Consider the following 20,000-nt stretch of genomic DNA (forward strand, 5'->3'; position numbering starts at 1 on the left):
GAGGAGGAGGCGGGGCCTGGTGACGACATGTCGGGCATGGAGCACTGGATGAGCCGCCCGTCGCACCTCGGCCCCGCCCACTTAGGCTCCACCTCCTCCTCCTCCTCGTCCACGCAGAGCGGCGGCAGCGGTAACGCCGGGCGGCTGGCCGACTCGCTGGCGCACGCGCACATCTCGCACCTGGGGCACGCGCACCTGGGCCACGCCCACCTGGGGCAGCTGCACCACCAGAGCCACCTGTCGCAGTCGCACCACGGTAGGAGGGGAGGAAGTGCCCCGCCACAATAAAAGCACCTTTTTTTTGTTTCTGTATAAGTGAAGAAAGTGGAATTTATTCTTTAAATATTTGTCCCGTAAATGTAAAAGAAGGTTGTCTGAACAATGTTTGCATCGTGTGTGTGTGTGTGTGTGTGTGTGTGTCTCCAGGTATCGGCCACCTGTCTCTGAAGAGGAAGGGAGCGCTGAGCGTCGCGGAGAACGGAGGATCTCTGCGACGCTCCTGTGAGTTTGGCTCCGACATGCTGTGGCCCCCGCCGCTGGAGTCCGACGGTACGCCGCTCGCCAACACCCGGTATCGATAAACACACGCTCAGTTATCAACAAATACAGCCTTTCATCTCAATAAATACTAAAAAATTAATTATAAATAATTTAAATTAATATAAATCAACTGCACATTTGTTCCTCGTGTGTGTTTAATAGAAACTAAAAGCAGCTTCGGGCTCAAAGTTTTATTTCCAAGGTTCTTTTAAATGAAGAAATGTGTCCTTGATTAAGACGAAAAGACTTGAAAATGTATCATTAAATACAGCAAAGTTCTTAAAGTATCTGCTTCCCTCCCAGAGAATCACTCGGGCCCCCCGGACGTGACGGGCTACTCGTCTGACTCCTCCCACTCCCGCGGCGAGCGCCACCACATGTCCAACATGGGCACCATCGCCAGGAACACGCAGAAGTACGGAAACGCCGAGCGCATGGAGACGGGCGACGGTAAGAGCCTGAAGCAGGGGGCGGGGCGGGGGGAGGGGGCGGAGCTTTAAATCTGGACCAATCACACTGCGTGTTTTTAGTTTGTTTGTTTTTTATTCAGCGTGCTTCACAATCGTGCAGTCACTGATTCGAAACTTGCCGTAATTACTCAACTGATCCCCCCCCCCCCAAAAAATCTATTTGTGTTCGTCCTGGCGGGTCGAGCGCCGGCGTGGCGAGCGGTAGAAGCCGACCAATGTGTGTGTGTGGGTGGTTCTTGCAGGTGTTCCGGTCAGCAGTCGCGTGTCAGCTAAAATCCAGCAGCTTGTGAACACGCTGAAGCAGCCGCGCAGGCCCCCGCTGAGGGAGTTCTTTGTCGATGACTTTGATGAACTTCTGGAGGGTTAGACGCCGTCTTTGATTCTGTCTGTCTGCACTTTTTTCTTTTTTTTGCGGTGACTCTGAGAGGCTTCAGTCGATGGAGTCTGTCAATCACAGGGAAGCGCTGCTCGCGTCCACCACCAGACGCAGTCGATGTCAATTAGCACCAAAGTCCATATGAAAGTGAGATAAACCAACCGACGGGTTCCCCCCACTTGGCGATCGACCACGTGGGGGTTGCTGCCTAATTGTGTGACGTTGGCGCGAGGTACAATAACCGTTTTCCTCAATGGAGCCTGGTGGTAGACGCAAACTTCAGTTCCCTTTGATTGACAGCAGGATGAGGAGGTGAAAGACCCCAGACGCCACCGACAAGCACACGAGCTGCTGCCCGAGCTCGTCGTGTCCCACGACGACGCGAAGCAGCTGTCAGGCAGCAGCCGGGAGCTTAAGTCGCTGTTTTCATCGATGGCGTCTGGTGGTTTTTAACTAAAGCTTCACGCTAAACATCGAAGGGAAAACGCACCCGCAGCTGCTGCCCTGAAACCCGTCTCCGTCCCGACTGTCTCCGTGACGACGCTGTCCCTTGTCCCCCCCCTCCTCCCGACTCCAGTCCAGCAGCCGGACCCCAACCAGCCGCGGCCGGAGGGGGCGGAGATGATGGCGGTGCGCGGCGAGGCGCTGGGAGTGGTCACCAACTGGCCCCCCTCCCTGGAGGCGGCGCTGCAGCGCTGGGGGACCATCTCCCCCAAAGCCCCCTGTCTCACCAGCCTGGACACGGGGGGCAAGCCCCTCTACGTCCTCACGTACGGTGAGGGGGGCCGAGCATCCGTCACTCCTTATTGATCGGTGGGGGGAGGAATTCTGATCCTACTTCTGCAGGAGATAACACCTCCCTCCCTCCCTCCCTCGTCCCCTTGTGTCCTGCTCCCTTCAGGAAAGCTGTGGTCTCGCAGCATCAAGCTAGCGTACAACATCCTCCACAAACTGGGCAGCAAGCAGGAGCCGATGGTGCGACCGGGAGATCGGGTGAGTCTCTTCAACGTGTCGCCCAATGCTAAGCTAAGCTAACGGTCCGCTCATCCGACTCGGCGTGCTCCTCAGGATCTCACGTCATTTAAAGTGACGTCCTCCTCCATTGCCTGCGGCAGGTGGCGCTGGTGTTCCCCAACAACGACCCCGTGGCCTTCACGGTGGCCTTCTACGGCTGCCTGCTGGCCGAGGTGGTCCCCGTCCCCATAGAGGTCCCGCTCAGCCGCAAGGTACCGACCCCCGCCCTCCTCCATGTTGTTGTAACCGTGACAACTGGCTGAGCCGCTCGACGGGTCAAACGCCGCGTGGCCGATCGCTGCTGATCAACCGTCCGAGTTAGAAACGCGGTTCTTCATTTCCTCCCAAAAAGCAGCTGACACGAAACAAAGTAAAAGTACAACGTTGAGGCGTTTTGATGGTTGTGGCGTGCGTGCAGACCAGCTGCTGTGCTCCGTATGGATCATCAATGGGAGTCTGATCTGCCCCCCCCCCCCCCCCCCGCCTGTCCTCCAATAGGATGCCGGCAGTCAGCAGATCGGCTTCCTGTTGGGCAGCTGTGGCGTCACCGTGGCGCTGACCAGCGACGCCTGTCACAAGGGACTCCCCAAGAGCGCCACAGGAGAGATCCCCCAGTTCAAAGGTCAGAGGTCGCAGGAGATTTAAGCGCTGGTGGAGGAAGTACACGCGTTGAATGCTTCTCTCTCCCCTGCAGGTTGGCCCAAGCTGCTGTGGTTTGTGACGGAGTCAAAGCATCTCTCCAAACCTCCCAGAGACTGGTTCCCCCACATCAAGGACGCCAACAACGACACGGCTTACATAGAGGTGAACGCGCACACGCACACGCACACGCACGGTCATGCTGCCACCACTTACACATCATTCATCACAAGCCGGAGCCGCCAAAACAAACATCGCTGGATATTCGTTTCTTTCCAAACATCACATGTGATCAAACGCTTCCAATAAAAACATTGAAATTGGAGCCGAAACTTTTAATTAATTATTTTTTTATTCTATATTAATTGTTTTTTTATTCTAAAGGCGTAATCTGTTTTCATTCGATATACGTTTCTCTGTGAATATCCAACCTTATAGATTTATTCCATTTTATTCTGTAGAGCTTTATAAGTATATGTATATATATATATATATATGTGTATACAGTAATCCCTCGTTTATCGCGGGGGTTACGTTCCGAAAATGACCCGCGATAAGTGAAATCCGCGAAATAGAAAACTTTTTCTTTTTTACAATTAGCAACTATTACATGTATACAAATACAGTGACTCGCGTGTAGGCCGTTTCACTGCTCTTCAGACTGGGCCGCTGCATCCTGACTGCGCTCTGCAGTGTTCTCTTCTTCTGAAGCCCGCGGTGCAGGTGTGTTTGTTCGGGAGAAGAACATAGTGATAGGCAGCTGTTGTCGCTCTTTTTTCTTCTTTGCAAAAAGATCCTTGTACACCGACATGCCACCATCGATTACGTTGGAGAACTGTAATGAACGGCTCGGGAGTGAGTTTTTAGCGAATCAGAATGCAGAGCACAATGCACCAAAAAAAAAAAAAATGCATTATGAAAATCCGCGAAATAGCGAATCCGCGATAAGTGAACCGCGAAGTGGCGAGGGATCACTGTATATATATATGTGTGTATTTCATATGGTCTCCTCTGGTCTGCCTCCCAGTATAAAACCTGTAAGGACGGCAGCGTGTTGGGAGTCACGGTGACGAGGATCGCTCTGCTCACACACTGCCAGGCTCTCACCCAGTCCTGCAGCTACACCGAGGGTATGCACACGCACACACGCACACACACGCACACACACACGCACGCACACACACGCACACACACGCACACACACACGCACGCACACGCACGCACACACGCACACACACACGCACACACACACACGCACACACACGCACGCACACACGCACACACACACACGCGCACGCACACGCACGCACACACACACACACACACGCACGCACACACACACTCTCCGGGCCTCCAGGTCACCGCCCTCCCTCTCTGTCCGCAGCGGAGACCATCGTGAACGTCCTGGACTTCAAGAAGGACGTGGGCCTGTGGAACGGCATCCTGACGGTGAGCGAGGAGGCGGGGCATGAGGAGGAGGCGGAGTCAGGGATCATTTTCTATTGATTGGATTATTTATGACGTGCTTTGATCTTCTTTCTGTTGCCCGGCACAAAAATACCCAATAAAGTTAATTTCACACGTTGACTTCATAAAGACTATAAAGTTTAATCCTCATAATATTTAGTAAAATGAAAGAAAAGCTGAAATTGAGTGTGTGTGTGTGCGTGTGTGTGTGTGTGTGTGTGCGTGTGTGTGTCGCAGAGTGTGATGAACATGATGCACGTGATCAGCGTGCCGTACTCGCTGATGAAGGTCAACCCGCTGTCCTGGATCCAGAAGGTCTGCCAGTACAAAGGTCAGACACGCCCACCGTGCACGCCCTCGGCCACGCCCTCCACCCCTCACACTAACTGCTGTGTGTGTGTGTGTGTGTGTGTGTGTGTGTGCGTGTGTGTGTGTGTGTGTGTGTGTGTGTGTGTGTGTGTGTGTGCGTGTCGTCCCTCTGCAGCCAAGGTGGCCTGTGTGAAGTCCAGGGACATGCACTGGGCCTTGGTGGCCCACAAGGACCAGAAGGACATCAACCTGAGCTCGCTGCGCATGCTGCTGGTGGCCGATGGGTCGAACCCCTGTAAGGTCTCCACAGGGGGGGCGGGGGACTGGGGACTGGGGGGACGGGGGACTGGGGGGACGGGGGCACTAGACAATACAACGAGAATCACAACAGGAAGAGAGCAGATCAATACGTTGAAGCTAAACAAGATTTCTTTCATAAGCGCGTTTATGAAAGCATTTGAACGCTAAAATGCTAAAAGCTAAATGATCCGGTTGTGTTGTTGAGCTCACTGTGTGTGTCTGTGTGTGTGTCTGTGTGTGTGTGTGTGTCAGGGTCCATCTCCTCCTGTGACGCCTTCCTCAACGTCTTCCAGACCAAAGGACTGAGAGCCGACGTCATCTGTCCCTGCGCCAGCTCGCCGGAGGCCCTGACTGTGGCCATCAGGAGGTAAACACACACACACGCACGCACACGCACACACACACACACACACACAGACTCACACACACTCACACATACACACACACACACGCAGCTACAGGAGGAGCCTGAACGCACCGAACTGTTCCTTTAAGACAATGTGACGGAATGTGAAACACATTTACATTCGCTCTCTCTTATGATGTGATGTTTCTCACAGAAATATGAAACTTGTTTTGTCCCTGAACGTGTGTGTGTTCGCGTGTGTGTGTGTGTGTGTGTGTGTGCGTGTGTGTGTGTGTGTGTGTGTGTGTGTGTGTGTGTGTGTGTGTGTGTGTGCGCTCAGGCCCGTGGAGGACAGCAGCCAGCCTCCGGGTCGGGGCGTCCTGTCCATGCAGGGTCTGACCTACGGGGTCGTGAGGGTGGACACGGAGGAGCGTCTCTCAGTGCTCACGGTGCAGGACGTCGGCACCGTCACACCCGGAGGTAGTGTGTGTGTGTGTGTGTGTGCGTGTGTGTGTGTGTTAATGCTTCTATAATGTTGCCTGCTGGCGTTGTTCTGATGCCCCCCCCCCCCCCCTCAGGCCTGGTGTGTGTGGTGAAGCCGGAGGGCGTCCCTCTGCTCTGTCAGACTGACGAGATCGGTGAGTTCTGCGTCTGCTCCATCGCCACCGGAACCTCCTACTACGGCCTCACCGGCATGACCAAGAACACCTTTGAGGTGAGGAGGGCACTGTGTGTGTGTGTGTGTGTGTGTGTGTGTGTGTGTGTGTGTGTGTGTGTGTGCGCGCTTCATTTAAAACAGCAGCGTTGTAGAGTTGAAATCTCTGTGGCCTGTTGTCATGGCGACCCTTCAGCCGTGCCTGTGTGTGTGTGCGTGTGTGCATGTGTGTGTGCGTGCCTGTGTGTGTGTGTGCGTGTGTGTGTGTGTGTGCAGGTGTACCCGGTGGGCTCCAGTGGGGGTCTGGTTAGCGAGTACGCCTTCGTGCGGACCGGCCTGCTGGGCTTCATCGGCCCCGGGGGCCTCGTCTTCATCACGGGGAAGATGGACGGGCTCATCATGGTGAGCGGGCGGCGGCACAACGCCGACGACATCGTTGCCACGGCGCTGGCGGTGGAGCCCATGAAGTTTGTCTACAGGGGCAGGTGAGGGGGGGCAGGTGAGGGGGACCGGTGAGGGGGGACAGGTGGGGGGGGGGCAGGTGAGGGGGACCGGTGAGGGGGGACAGGTGGGGGGGGGGGCGGTGAGGGACACACAGCTCACACACCGATACGTCTAATACAGCAGAGCAACAAGAATCCAGAGGCAACAGGAAATCCATCTCCCAGACCTCCTTCAGTTACCATGGGAACAAGGTTCAGACGCACAGTCGCCACGTTACTGTTCACAGGCGGATAGTTACTTTAGTACCCATTTGACTGGAGGAGCATTTGTATCTCCTACAAGAAATAAAAGAGAACAACGGAATGATTAAAGGTTCTTCTTTGATCTTCTTTCTTCTTCCATTCACATTAAATACAGCATGAATATTAAACCCAGGACATCATTCATATATCAATCGATCAATATCGAGGTACACTTACCCCCCCCTCCCCCCCGCAGGATAGCCGTGTTCTCTGTGACGGTTCTGAGGGACGAGAGGATCGTGGTGGTTGCCGAGCAACGGCCCGACTCCACCGAGGAGGACAGCTTCCAGTGGATGAGCCGTGTGCTGCAGGTGAGAAGGACATTTTTTCATCATTAGCTCCTAAACGACCACATTTTGGCCCAATTTGGTTCAACCAGTGGACAGGAAGTGACCATATAAGGTCTGAGGAGGACAGTGAGACGCTGTTTGCGTCTCTGGTAGAGACCTGACTTCTATGGGACCACAGGAGTCGCCCCCTGCTGGTCATTGATGAAGACGGATCAGGGGTCTCAAACTCATATCAGGTTCGGGCTGAGACCAAATTTGAGACCCCTGGTCTGGATCATTTCCTCCTCCATAACCCGCACTGTTCTCCCCCTCAGGCCATCGACAGCATCCACGGGGTGGGCGTGTTCTGCCTGTCCTTGGTCCCGGCCAACACCCTCCCCAAGACCCCTCTGGGGGGCATCCACCTGTCGGAGATCAAGCAGCTGTACCTGGAGGGGGGGCTGCACCCCTGCAACGTCCTCATGTGCCCCCACACCTGCGTCACCAACCTGCCCAAGCCGAGGCAGAAACAACCGGGTGAGTCCAAGCACCAGTCTGCACATGGGGGGGGTCAGCACGTGTGCTAACGTGTGCTAACGCGCGTGCAGAGATCGGACCTGCCTCTGTGATGGTGGGGAATCTGGTGTCGGGGAAGCGGATCGCTCAGGCCAGCGGGAGAGATTTGGGACAAACGGACGACAACGACCAGGTGAGACTTGATGAAACGAGAAGATCGTCAAGACAGTTTTCAACCTCTTTTCTTTAATAAGCAATATAAATATGTGAAGTTCTGTGACATCACGTCCTTCTGGAGGAGAATTTCATCAAAACGTTAGAAATGTGCTGTAGTTCAGTGGCAGAACTTTTATAGAATCAATAAAAGATCAGAAGGCTTCAGCTGCTTTATTGATTGTTGTGACCAAAGGTCATCTGGAGGTCATCTGAGGCTCTGCTGCTGTCTTTCAGTTCCTCTTCCTGTCCGAGGTTCTGCAGTGGCGGGCTCAGACCACGCCGGACCACGTGCTCTACACGCTGCTCAGCTCCCGGGTAACCACCACGCTGCAGGGGGAGGAGTCACAAACTAGTTTATCTAAATTAGGGCTGTTAACAGGTTTAAAAACAAAATGAACTAATCGCACATTTTGAAATTCATTAATCGCGATTAATGAATGTTGTTGTTGTTACAATGTTTCTTTTAATGAATGTTTGTTTTTCTTAAGATTAAATCTTAAAAGTATGTACTTAAGAAAGTGTATGTTTAGTTTAATTGTTAATGATATTTCAAACACAAAACTACACGCATGTGATCATCGAGGCAGAATCCCACCAGGTGGAACATGTGAACATGTTGAACTAGAGACTCTTCTGTTGTCCTCGTGCACTTTGTTTGAACAATGTCCCCACATTTAGCAGGACGTTTTCAAACCGCGGTCTTTTAGGGACACAGTGGTGGTCCTCTGCAGACGGTTAGATGTTGAGATGGAAGCAGCCTAGCAGCGAGCTTAGCATTGCAGCTAGCTTAGCATAGCAGCTAACTCAGCATAGCAGTGCTTTAAGTGGTCCGTTAGCCCCCCCCCCCCCCCCTCTGTTTGACACGTGTCTCACAGTTTGTTTCACTTCCAATGTAAAAAGCTCTCTGCGTCTTGATGTAACTGACTTATATTATATTATTATACTACTACTTACCCCCCCTGTCCTCCCCCCTGCAGGGGGCGGTGTCCAGCTCCCTCACCTGTCTGCAGCTCCACAAGAGGGCGGAGCGAGTGGCTGCCCTGCTGATGGAGAGGGCCGGGCTGCAGGAGGGAGACCACGTGGCGTTGGTCTACCCCCCAGGTCAGAGACACCCCCCCACCCCCCTCCCCCGCCCCCCCCCAGGTGGCCCCCTCTCACCGTGCGTGTGCTCGTTGCAGGGATCGACCTGATCGCGGCCTTCTACGGCGCGCTGTACGCCGGCTGCGTTCCCATCACGGTGCGACCCCCCCACCCTCAGAACATCTCCACCACGCTGCCCACCGTCAAGATGATCGTGGAGGTGAGAGGAGCCTCGCGAGGTCATGTGACGTCACGTTAGTTTGTTCGCAGCCCTGTTGGAGGATACTAGTGATGACCCATAATGCCCTCTGTTCCTGCAGGTCAGCCACTCGGCCTGCGTGATGACCACGGCCGTCATCTGCAAGCTGCTGCGCTCCAAAGAGGCCACGGCCACCGTGGACATCAGGAACTGGCCCCCGGTCCTCGACACGGGTACGCAGCCCCGACCCCTGACCTCTGACCTTAAGAGCAGCACCCTAAACCTCCATCAGTGGCAGCTGAACTAGAATGTGGGTTCAACCTGAGGTCAGTGTTTCTGAGACTGTGTGTGTGTGTGTGTGTGTGTGTGTGTGTGTGTGTGTGTGTGTGTGTGTGTGTGTGTGTGTGTGTGCTTCAGATGACCTCCCAAAGAAGAAGCCTGCAGCTCTCTACAAGCCCACCAACCCGGACGGTCTGGCCTACCTGGACTTCAGCGTGTCCACGACCGGCATGCTGGCCGGAGTGCAGGTCAGCTCATGACCGCCATTACTCCTCATGGATACGCCTACTATTGTCATGAATACGTTCGTGGGAGGAGCCTGTACCTGGGCCCGAGTCAGAGGGAGGAGTCTCCTTCTCCGCCTCCTACAGGAGGGCCCACAATGCATTGCTGGAGGGAAGGGAGGCCCCGGGGGGGGACCAGAACCAAGACTGAGAGGGTCAGACTGGAATGAGAGGTTTTGTAAAGGGACCCTGGTGGGAGGAGACACTACCACCTTCGTCCACAGGGGGAGCCAGAACTACTAAATAAAAGTACGACGTGTTAAGATTAACTGTTTGTGTTGTCCTGCCCCCCCCCAGATGTCACACAATGCTGTTGGTGCCTTCTGCCGGTCGGTGAAGCTGCAGTGTGAGTTGTACCCGTCCAGAGAAGTGGCCATCTGTCTGGATCCCTACTGCGGGCTGGGCTTTGTCCTCTGGTGTCTCTGCAGGTCGGTGTCTCCGTCTACTCGCTGCACTCACTTACGTCTTTAGTCTAAATGATGTCCCGCCTCCCCAAGAACCTTCTCACAGCTGGCCGAGTCGGTCAGAGAGCAGCCGGTGAGCATAGCGTAGCATTTAGCAGCTAAAGGGGAGGTGTTTCCATCAGGAGGTGGAGGAGACCAAAGACGCAGCTAAAAGAGACACAATCAACCACGTCGTCGCTCTGTAACTGATGGATGTGTCAATAAAGTTTAACACATCAGCTTAAAAGGAAGGTATGTGTCTGCAAACAAGTGGCTAAAAAGTGTAATGGCAGAGAGAAATACTGGCTTTTAACTTAACAAACACCCTGGATCCTACATTTCCCACAATGCAACTCATCTTTCATTCGACCGGCATTCTCTGTTCTTGTCACCCGTCGCTGTTTGTAATTATCACAGAATAAAGTTATACATAAAGTTGCTCATTGCACATTTCACCTGGGAGGCTCCGCCCCCTGTTAGAGACTCAGCCGGCGTGTGTGTGTGTGTGTGTGTGTGTGTGTGTGTGCGTGTGTGTGTGTGTGCGCAGCGTGTACTCGGGGCACCAGTCCATCCTGATCCCCCCCGTGGAGCTGGAGTCCAACCCGGCGCTGTGGCTGCTGGCCGTCAGCCAGCTGAGGGTGCGAGACACCTTCTGCTCCTACAGCGTCATGGAGCTGTGCACCAAAGGGCTCGGCCTGCAGACCGAGGCGCTCAAGGTCAGAGCCGTTTAGCGTTAGCTTAGCATAGGCCCGGGCCTCGGACGGCATCGGGACGAAAACGCCCGTCAAAATAAGAGTCCTGCTCCTCTGGGGAAACAGAACCCGGGTGACTCAGTTATGATATAAATCATGTAAAAAAAGATCAATTTCTGTGATGAGCATGTTGCTAAACACGTTATATTGATGTTAGAAACCCAAACAGAGGCTCCATGTGCTTCATGTATTAATCTATTCCCATATTAAGAGCCTCTGCTCGGCGTTCACTCTTCACTTTGACAGCATTTTGCTGATGTTACTCATGTGATTGACACTTTTGGAATGAATAAATGAAGCACGTTGCTCATCACAGGCTCGGGGGCTGGACCTGTCCCGCGTCCGGGCCTGCGTGGTGGTGGCGGAGGAGAGGCCCAGGATGTCGCTCACTCACTCCTTCTCCAAGCTCTTCAAAGACCTCGGCCTCCACCCGAGGTCCGTGAGCACCTCCTTCGGCTGCAGGGTCAACCTGGCCATCTGCCTGCAGGTGAGCGCGCAGGGCGCCACGTGCACACGCCCCGGCGGGCGGCACGCCGCCGGCCTCGTAAGAGGAGTCAGACGCGTGGAACACAAAATGATGCACGACGTGACTGAAATGTGTCACCACTTTAATGAGGAACGTAGATATCACTGTAGGATGGTGTCTGTACACACATTTATGTCTCATTCAGAAGGGCGACACGCCTCTGATCACATGACCTGTGTCTGTGCTGTGATTGGCTGCAGGGCACTTCAGGCCCGGACCCCACCACCGTGTACGTGGACATGAGAGCGCTGCGTCACGACAGGTACCCCCTCCTCCTCTACCTCCTCCTCTTCCTCCTCTACCTCCTCCTCTTCCTCCTCTACCTCCTTTACCTCCCCCTCCTCCTCCTCTACCTCCTCCTCTTCCTCCCCCTCTACCTCCTCCTCCTCCCCCTCCTCCTCCTCCTCTCCCTCCTTTACCTCCCCCTCCTCCTCCTCTACCTCCTCCTCTTCCTCCCCCTCCTCCTCCTCTACCTTCTCCTCCCCCCCTCCCCCTCCTCCTCTACCTCCTCCTCTCCCTCCTTTACCTCCCCCTCCTCCTCCTCTACCTCCTCCTCTTCCTCCCCCTCTACCTCCTCCTCCCCCCCTCTCCCTCCCCCTCCTCCTCCTCCTCTCCCTCCTTTACCTCCCCCTCCTCCTCCTCTACCTCCTCCTCTTCCTCCCCCTCCTCCTCCTCTACCTTCTCCTCCCCCCCTCTCCCTCCTCCTCTACCTCCTCCTCTCCCTCCTTTACCTCCCCCTCCTCCTCCTCTACCTCCTCCTCTACCTCCTCCTCTCCCCCCTCTTCTTCCTCCCCCTCCTCCCCCTCCTCCTCTACCTCTCCACCCAGCCTCCTCACTCCTCGTGTGTGTGTCTCTCAGGGTGCGCTTGGTGGAGAGAGGTTCTCCTCACAGTCTTCCTCTGATGGAGTCGGGGAAGGTGAGTGACTCTTCTTGTTCCTGTTGAAACGATTCATGATGATTATTATCTACTTCTTTCTGTTCCCTTTAGTGTTTATTCTTCTCTCTGTTCCCTTTAGTGTTTATTCTTCTTTCTGTTCCCTTTAGTGTTTATTCTTCTCTCTGTTCCCTTTAGTGTTTATTCTCTTAATCTCTTGTTCGGGGGAACATTTTGTTTGAATCGTAGCCTGATTGAGATGCAGGCGGGTCTGACGGAGGTTCGGGTGGTGTTTCTTCTTCCTCCACACCGACACACACACAGGCGAGCTGTGACTCACCGTGTGGGCGGAGCCCCGTTCTCCTGCAGGCTGTTAGTCAGGCTGCACTGATGCATTGTGGGTACTCGGGTAGAGGAGAAGCTTCTTTGTTCCTCCAGTTTTCATCCATCAAACAACGAAAGAGAACAAATCCATCGTCTGGTGGAAGGAACCAGCCCCAGTGCATGCTGGTCCTAAAGCCGCCTCACTGCACTGTGTGTGTGTGTGTGTGTGAGTGTGTGTGTGTGTGTGTGACACCATTCAGTGTCAGATGTTAAATATTGTTGTTTTTGTGTGTTTTTCAGATCTTACCTGGAGTTCGTATCATCATCGCCAACCCGGAGACCAAAGGACCTCTGGGAGACTCTCACCTGGGAGAGGTGCGCCTCCTGCCTCCTCCTATCTCCTCATCTCTCCTCCTGCCTCCTCATCTCTCCTCCTGCCTCTTACCTCCTCCTCTCTCCTCCTGCCTCCTCATCTCTCCTCCTGCCTCCTCCTGCCTCTTACCTCCTCCTCTCTCCTCCTGCCTCCTCCTGCCTCCTCATATCTCCCCCTGCATCCTGCCTCCTCATATCTCCTCCTGCCTCCTCTCTCCTTGTATCTCATCATTCTGTCACCTTTTCTCTTCCTCGTCCCTCTTTTCCGTCTCTTTTCCTTCCTTTGGCCGTTTTTCTGTCTCCTGAAGTCCTCTAACAGCTTCACTTATCTGTCGGATTCATCCACGTTTGCTTGTGTTCCTCCCCCGTCTGCCCCCCTCTACGCCCCCCTGCTCAGATCTGGGTGCACAGCGCTCATAACGGCAGCGGCTACTACAGCGGCTACGGCGAGGAGGTCCTCCAGTCCGACCACTTCAGCTCCAGGCTCAGCTTCGGGGACACGCAGACGGTCTGGGCCCGGACGGGTTACCTGGGCTTCCTGCGCCGCACCGAGCTCACCGACGCCAACGGAGGTGAGCCCCCCCCCCCCGCCGCCGCCGCCGCCTGCTCGGCCCGTCAACGCCAACATGGCCGACGCCCTTTGTCCCTTTGTGTCTCCAGAGAGGCACGACGCCCTGTTCGTGGTGGGCGCGCTGGAGGAGGCCATGGAGCTGAGGGGGATGAGGTACCACCCCATCGACATCGAGACCTCCGTCATCCGCGCCCACAAGAGCATCATGGAGTGGTGGGTTCACCACCTGTGCCTGCGCCTCCTTCTTCTCCTCGCCAGCAGCATATCGACTAACAAACAAACGTCACGCATTCCAACATCTAACGGCCAAAGAGGCGGAGCTCCGCTGTTCTTCTGCCGTCCCGCCGCCTCTAGTGGCTCAGAATTAATCCCGTTTCCTCCTCAGTGCCGTCTTCCCCTGGACCAACCTGCTGGTGGTGGTGGTGGAGCTGGAGGGCTCCGAGCAGGAGGCCCTGGACCTGGTTCCCATGGTGACCAAGGCGGTGCTGGAGGAGCACTACCTGATCGTGGGCGTCGTCGTGGTGACGGACATCGGCGTGATCCCCATCAACTCCCGCGGCGAGAAGCAGCGCATGCACCTCCGGGACGGCTTCCTGCAGGACCAGCTGGACCCCATCTACGTGGCCTACAACATGTAGCCTGTGCGTGTGCGTGTGCGTGTGCGTGTTGGGGAGCGAGCATGCCGTGCGTTTTGCCGTTGATGTCCATTTATTTCCCAGACTCAGATGTACTGTATTTTTGAACCTGCATTGTGTGTTTAGTCGTTTCTTTAAAGTCGTGTTGTGCCGGTCGATCGATTGGTCGGTTGGTTGATTGACTGGTTGATTGATTGACTGGTTGATTGATTGATGGCTCGTGGGGGCGGTCACTGTAGGAAGCCTTCGGGGGTCACTGTGTTCGGGGCGACGGCTCCACTCGTTTCTAGGAGGTCAAAGTAGGAAAAGTGAACTGAATCCGTCTTCATGTTTTACTGAACCGACCCAAAAGAAGAGAACAAATATTTAAATTTAAATTAGAACAGATAATTGTAAAAAATATACATATTGTACATAGACATAATAATCTATATGGAGAGGTACCTGAAAACACAATGAGGTATAGTAGCCCCTATATGCAGCTCTCCACCTGCACCCTGTGTGTGTCTGTGTGCGCGCGTGTGTTACAGTGCGACAGGGACGTTTTACGTGGTTTTAATGTGATTCGCGCAGCAGATTTTATCGGTCGACAAGGGAAAATTAAACTTTTTGATTTATAATTTGAACACTTAAACAAAGAAAAAATCCCAGAAAGAAAAAAAACATTATTTTGAAGTTTTTAAATCTACACAAATTGAAATACAACTTAAGTGCAATATGTTTGCGAAAAGGTAGTTGATTTAATATTAATCCATTTTTTTACATGGCGGTTTCAGGTTGTCATGACGACAGCTCGTCTCGATTGACACCCGACGACGCCGTCTCGTCCTTCTGTTCAGAAACCAAGCAGTTTGTTGGTAGCAGCGTCATGACTCCCTGTGTGTGTCTGCGTATGTGTGTGCGCGTGTGTATTGTATGTAAATAGTGTTGATTTTGTACGGTACAAGTGTGTGTGTGACTTGTTTTGTACACATGATAAAAAGGTAAAATGACACTTTTATAAGAGCCTCTATTGGCTCCCCGTCACACTATACAGTGCAATAAAGTGCTTTGATTGGCTACAACGGATGTCATTTATTAAGTTTGTATCATCGTTATGTGACTGTTTGTCTCTTTTCTTCACAAACATATTTTTTTATCACATAAACAAAAACAAAGTTTATTTTAACAAAATATGATATCACTTTTTTTCTCTTCATTTTGTCCATAACGCAGGGGGTGGTTTAGGGCGGGGCTACACGCTGATTGACAGGTCGCTGAAGGACCATAAATCGGCATGGTATGCTTTGGGCGGGGCTTATTGTGATTGACGGGTATCTTAAAAGCGGAAATGAAAGGTCCTGTTTACGTGTGGTTAATTGTCTTTGCGGTCCTCCACGTGGTGCCGCTGCTGTCGCTTCATAGTAAAACACTCGCGCAGGTCGGCGGGAGCGCGCATGGGTCTGAGAGGCGTGTGACCCGGATGCGCGCGGACCGCACCACAGCCCCACTTCGACTCCGCACGCCGGAGCGTCCCGGTGCTTCTCCCGAGCGGGGACCTTCGGTTCGGTCCGTCGGACTTTTCAAAAGTTTGATTCTGAGGATTTTTGTTCGCATTTAACGATCATTGAAGTCTTTCTGGCTCGTGCGTAAAGCTGCCGAACCAGACGAAGAAGAATAAACTATAAGACGGCAGACAGCACCTGACCACGCGAGCCGCTTCCAGGTGGACCGGATGACGTAGGATGTCCTTTACGCACCGGCTCGCGCTGCTGCTGCTCGGCGTCACGTTCATCCACACGGTCAGTGACCCCCCCCCCCTCTTATCCCACTAATACAAACACTGTTAACAGAAACGTCTCATTATTAACGAGGTGAATATTTAGTTTTAATTGGCTTGACGTCATAATTATGACCTTTATAAACGAATTCCCTCTGAAACTAAAATGCTGTTGTTATTATAATGCTTTAAGATTCTTCCCCTCTGCTGCTGATTTGAGTGTAAATGAGCTCAAACTTTTTATAATTATTCATATTCATGAGTCTGCAGATGTTTCAGAGCTCACAGTTTATTCCTGATGAGAAATATTACTTAATTTATTATAAACAACACATAAACATTCTTTTCAACCAAAGACGTTTGCACGTTTATAAACATGAACAAACATGTATTATGAATTTTATTTCTGCCTCTAACAAACTTGTTATTTTTATTTCAAGTGGCCTTTTTTCTTTTCATCTCATCATTTTTTCCCTTTTAGTTTCTTTAAAGTGTTGATTTTGAAGTTTTGTTGCATTCAGGGAACGTCGGTAAAAAGGGGACTCTTCTCTTTGTAATTGCCATCAAGCTGAGCAGGAGCTGGTGACGGATAAATAACGGTGCTTTGCTGTAGATGTAAACTCTCTCATGGAGACGGTACTTTTTATTCTACACAACCGAGACAAAGACAAGATGTGGTGCTTTTATTTTGTAATGTTCTTTTTTTTTTTTAGGTCAGACGGGTTCAAGATTTCTTTATGAAATTAGTGTGTGTGTGTGTGTGTGTGTGTGTGTGTGTGTGTTATAAACACACTGACAGGTCTGAAAAACGTCTGAGAGGCAGTATGTCTCAATGTAAACAGACCTCTAACACGCACACACACACACACACACACCCAAGGTGACTTCATTGATACGTTGTGTGTGTGTGTGTGTGTGTGTGCGTGTGCGTGTATCAATGAAGTCACCTTGGGTGTGTTATGTGTGAGTGTTTCTCTTTGTGTTCACGCTGCCCTTTTGTTTACACCTCGTATGTGTGTGTGTGTGTGTGTGTGTGTGTGTGTGTGTGTGTGTGTGTGTGTGTCTGCTGGACCAGGACACACACACACACACACACACACTATTCCACTCTTAACTACTTTCCACACAGACGGATTTTGGACGGTTTATCCGTAAAATGACGGTTAAATTACCTGAAACATTTTACAATCGGGCCGTGAAAAGATTCTGACGGATTAAAGTCAAACGTTTCAAAGAAAAATAACAGAATTTGTATTTATTTATTTTCCTCAAACCTTTATTCAAACCTCCTTTTTATACTCATGACCTTAAGACACTCTTCCTTTTACTTTTATGTTGTTGTGTATATTCATATTTACATAGTATTCTTTTATATATTTTTATATATTGTCGTCCCAGCAGGTTAATGGAAAGTTAACTCACTGCCAGTTCCAGTGGGAGATGCAGAGAGCGAGGAGGGAGTGTGACACGCTGCTGCAGCGCGCACACACACAGACACACACAGGTACAAACACACACACACACACACAGACCTACGCAGCCAGAAGGTGAAAGGATTTGGATGCTGTGTACTGACACACACGCACACGCACACGGAGACACCTCTGTCCATGATGCTCATGTGTGTTTCAGTGGTGAAAATAGAGCGTTTTTATCTGCGTGATCGCAGCTTGTGGACTCCGACTTCTTCTCACGCTGTGTGTGTGTCTGTGTGCGTTTGTGTGTCTGTGTGTGTTTAAAGGTCACGCCATCATCAGATATTCTCATGCGATTATAAAAGCTGTAACAGCGTTTATGGGACGCTGTACGATCCAGCTGCTGGTCTTCTGTCCTCCACACCCCAGATGTTGAATAAGGAATTAGTCTGAAACAAACGATGAAGCAGAGACAAAGACTTTGTGTAGACGACGCGAAGCAAAGAAAACTATTTGACTTCATTTACAAAAAAAGAATTGTAGACATTCTGCTTGATTGTATCTGAGAGGACGTTGTTACGTTGCGGTTTGAATAAAAAGACGTGTGGACGTCAGAGGATCTGCTGCTGCTGATTCATGTTTCCTGCTTCAGATCAGAGACGAAGCGACGGCTCCGACCAGCAGGAAGCTGTGAGTCCACTTCGTAGCTCTAATGTGTGCGTGTGTGTTCAGGATGTCTCGGCGAGTGGGACAATGTCTCCTGTTGGCAGAGGGCGGCGGTCGGGGAGGTGTTGACTCTCCCGTGTCCCCCCCTCCTCGTCAGCCTGTTCGGCAAGAACGGTGAGAAACAACTACAGAGACACAGGACAACTACAGAGACACAGGACAACTACAGAGACACAGGACAACTACAGAGACACAAGACAACTACAGAGACACAGGACAACTACAGAGACACAGGACAACTACAGAGACACAAGACAACTACAGAGACACAGGACAACTACAGAGACACAGGACAACTACAGAGACACAGGACAACTACAGAGACACAAAACAACTACAGAGACACAGGACAACTACAGAGACACAAGACAACTACAGAGACACAGGACAACTACAGAGACACAAGACAACTACAGAGACACAGGACAACTACAGAGAGACACAAGACAACTACAGAGACACAGGACAACTACAGAGACACAAGACAACTACAGAGACACAGGACAACTACAGAGACACAGGACAACTACAGAGACACAAGACAACTACAGAGACACAGGACAACTACAGAGAGACACAAGACAACTACAGAGACACAGGACAACTACAGAGACACAAGACAACTACAGAGACACAGGACAACTACAGAGAGACACAAGACAACTACAGAGACACAGGTCAACTACAGAGACACAGGACAACTACAGAGACACAAGACAACTACAGAGACACAGGACAACTACAGAGACACAGGACAACTACAGAGACACAAGACAACTACAGAGACACAGGACAACTACAGAGACACAAGACAACCACAGAGACACAAGACAACTACAGAGACACAAGACAACTACAGAGAGACAAGATAACTACAGAGACACAAGACAACTACAGAGACACAACCAACTACAGAGAGACAAGATAACTACAGAGACACAAGACAACTACAGAGAGACAATACAACTACAGAGACACAGGACAACTACAGAGACACAAGACAACTACAGAGACACAGGACAACTACAGAGAGACACAACCAACTACAGAGAGACAAGATAACTACAGAGACACAAGACAACTACAGAGAGACAATACAACTACAGAGACACAGGACAACTACAGAGACACAAGACAACTACAGAGACACAGGACAACTACAGAGACACAGGACAACTACAGAGAGACACAACAACTACAGAGAGACACGACAACTACAGAGACACAAGACAACTACAGAGAGACACAATACAACTACAGAGAGACGTAAATAGAACATTCTGGAATGTGAGTTAATATAAAGAATTTGCGGGTTTGTCTCCATAAATAAATCATTAGTTTCTTTTGGTGGACACGTCTTTAATTTAGGACTTTTGTTTTGTGGATATAAGAACAAGAAGCTTCTCTCCACAAACATCTCTACGCTTTCCTCTGCTTCCCTAATGAGGGTTATTACTTCGGGGAAGCTGCTCTTATTCATCTATTTTCTCTGTAAACACATAAACATACAGACGTGGTGTGTAAATAATGCATTGCGTGTCTCAGGTAACCTGAGCAGGACCTGTACAGAGACGGGCTGGTCCGGCGTCTCCCCCCCCAGCATCACCTGCTGGTCCAACAGCACGGACGAGCCCAGCGAGGTGGGTACCGTCAGTGTGTGTGAGAGTCAGTGAGTGTGTGTGTGTGTGTCAGTGTGTGTGTGTCAGTGTGTGTGTGTGCGCGTGTGAGATCAAATGTTTTTCTCGCTCTACAACAGGAAGTGGTTCCGTGTACTTTTTCAAATATTGCTCCAAATTTCTCAACTCAGCCTCATAGACGTCCAGCCCCGCCCACTGGAGCTTCGCCCCGCCCCCTTCATGCGTTTCTCTCAAGCAGTCGATAAGAAAACAGAAGCTAAT

At 51.7% G+C, this 20,000-nt stretch overlaps 2 protein-coding genes across 9 annotated transcripts in view; both read left to right on the top strand.

Annotated features, from left to right (window-relative positions):
- The window catches only part of LOC120813532 (disco-interacting protein 2 homolog C), a 23,728-nt gene extending 8,462 nt beyond the window's left edge, over positions 1 to 15,266 (top strand). For 2 of the 3 annotated variants that reach the window (XM_078096321.1, XM_078096322.1), the window contains 34 exons: positions 1 to 256; positions 427 to 549; positions 844 to 990; positions 1,253 to 1,372; positions 1,964 to 2,161; positions 2,288 to 2,379; positions 2,502 to 2,612; positions 2,899 to 3,022; positions 3,095 to 3,204; positions 4,067 to 4,169; positions 4,424 to 4,488; positions 4,744 to 4,837; positions 4,991 to 5,110; positions 5,368 to 5,482; positions 5,802 to 5,941; positions 6,040 to 6,176; positions 6,393 to 6,601; positions 7,059 to 7,173; positions 7,467 to 7,668; positions 7,740 to 7,840; positions 8,098 to 8,178; positions 8,841 to 8,964; positions 9,042 to 9,163; positions 9,264 to 9,375; positions 9,560 to 9,669; positions 10,003 to 10,133; positions 10,696 to 10,864; positions 11,217 to 11,387; positions 11,627 to 11,688; positions 12,285 to 12,342; positions 12,925 to 12,999; positions 13,394 to 13,568; positions 13,657 to 13,780; positions 13,953 to 15,266. The exon at positions 1 to 256 is cut by the window's left edge and continues 38 nt beyond it. In XM_078096321.1, coding sequence (XP_077952447.1) covers positions 1 to 256; positions 427 to 549; positions 844 to 990; positions 1,253 to 1,372; positions 1,964 to 2,161; positions 2,288 to 2,379; positions 2,502 to 2,612; positions 2,899 to 3,022; positions 3,095 to 3,204; positions 4,067 to 4,169; positions 4,424 to 4,488; positions 4,744 to 4,837; positions 4,991 to 5,110; positions 5,368 to 5,482; positions 5,802 to 5,941; positions 6,040 to 6,176; positions 6,393 to 6,601; positions 7,059 to 7,173; positions 7,467 to 7,668; positions 7,740 to 7,840; positions 8,098 to 8,178; positions 8,841 to 8,964; positions 9,042 to 9,163; positions 9,264 to 9,375; positions 9,560 to 9,669; positions 10,003 to 10,133; positions 10,696 to 10,864; positions 11,217 to 11,387; positions 11,627 to 11,688; positions 12,285 to 12,342; positions 12,925 to 12,999; positions 13,394 to 13,568; positions 13,657 to 13,780; positions 13,953 to 14,205 — 4,449 coding nt within the window. In that variant the 3' untranslated portion in view covers positions 14,206 to 15,266. The remainder of the gene's footprint in view (positions 257 to 426; positions 550 to 843; positions 991 to 1,252; positions 1,373 to 1,963; positions 2,162 to 2,287; positions 2,380 to 2,501; positions 2,613 to 2,898; positions 3,023 to 3,094; positions 3,205 to 4,066; positions 4,170 to 4,423; positions 4,489 to 4,743; positions 4,838 to 4,990; positions 5,111 to 5,367; positions 5,483 to 5,801; positions 5,942 to 6,039; positions 6,177 to 6,392; positions 6,602 to 7,058; positions 7,174 to 7,466; positions 7,669 to 7,739; positions 7,841 to 8,097; positions 8,179 to 8,840; positions 8,965 to 9,041; positions 9,164 to 9,263; positions 9,376 to 9,559; positions 9,670 to 10,002; positions 10,134 to 10,695; positions 10,865 to 11,216; positions 11,388 to 11,626; positions 11,689 to 12,284; positions 12,343 to 12,924; positions 13,000 to 13,393; positions 13,569 to 13,656; positions 13,781 to 13,952) is intronic. The other variant, XM_078096323.1, reaches the window with a different exon arrangement.
- A 271-nt stretch (positions 15,267 to 15,537) lies between these two features.
- Positions 15,538 to 20,000, top strand: part of LOC120813533 (vasoactive intestinal polypeptide receptor 2-like) — a 10,429-nt gene continuing 5,966 nt past the window's right edge. For 3 of the 6 annotated variants that reach the window (XM_078096326.1, XM_078096331.1, XM_078096330.1), the window contains exons 1-4: positions 15,673 to 15,983; positions 17,360 to 17,465; positions 18,109 to 18,216; positions 19,648 to 19,742. In XM_078096326.1, coding sequence (XP_077952452.1) covers positions 15,927 to 15,983; positions 17,360 to 17,465; positions 18,109 to 18,216; positions 19,648 to 19,742 — 366 coding nt within the window. In that variant the 5' untranslated portion in view covers positions 15,673 to 15,926. Of the gene's footprint in view, positions 15,984 to 17,359; positions 17,466 to 18,108; positions 18,217 to 19,647; positions 19,743 to 20,000 lie in introns of all 6 variants that reach the window. The other 3 variants (XM_078096329.1, XM_078096327.1, XM_078096328.1) reach the window with 3 other exon arrangements.

The sequence above is a fragment of the Gasterosteus aculeatus genome, chromosome 21, assembly GCF_964276395.1.
Source record: "Gasterosteus aculeatus chromosome 21, fGasAcu3.hap1.1, whole genome shotgun sequence".
NCBI classification, from domain to species: Eukaryota; Metazoa; Chordata; class Actinopteri; order Perciformes; family Gasterosteidae; genus Gasterosteus; species Gasterosteus aculeatus.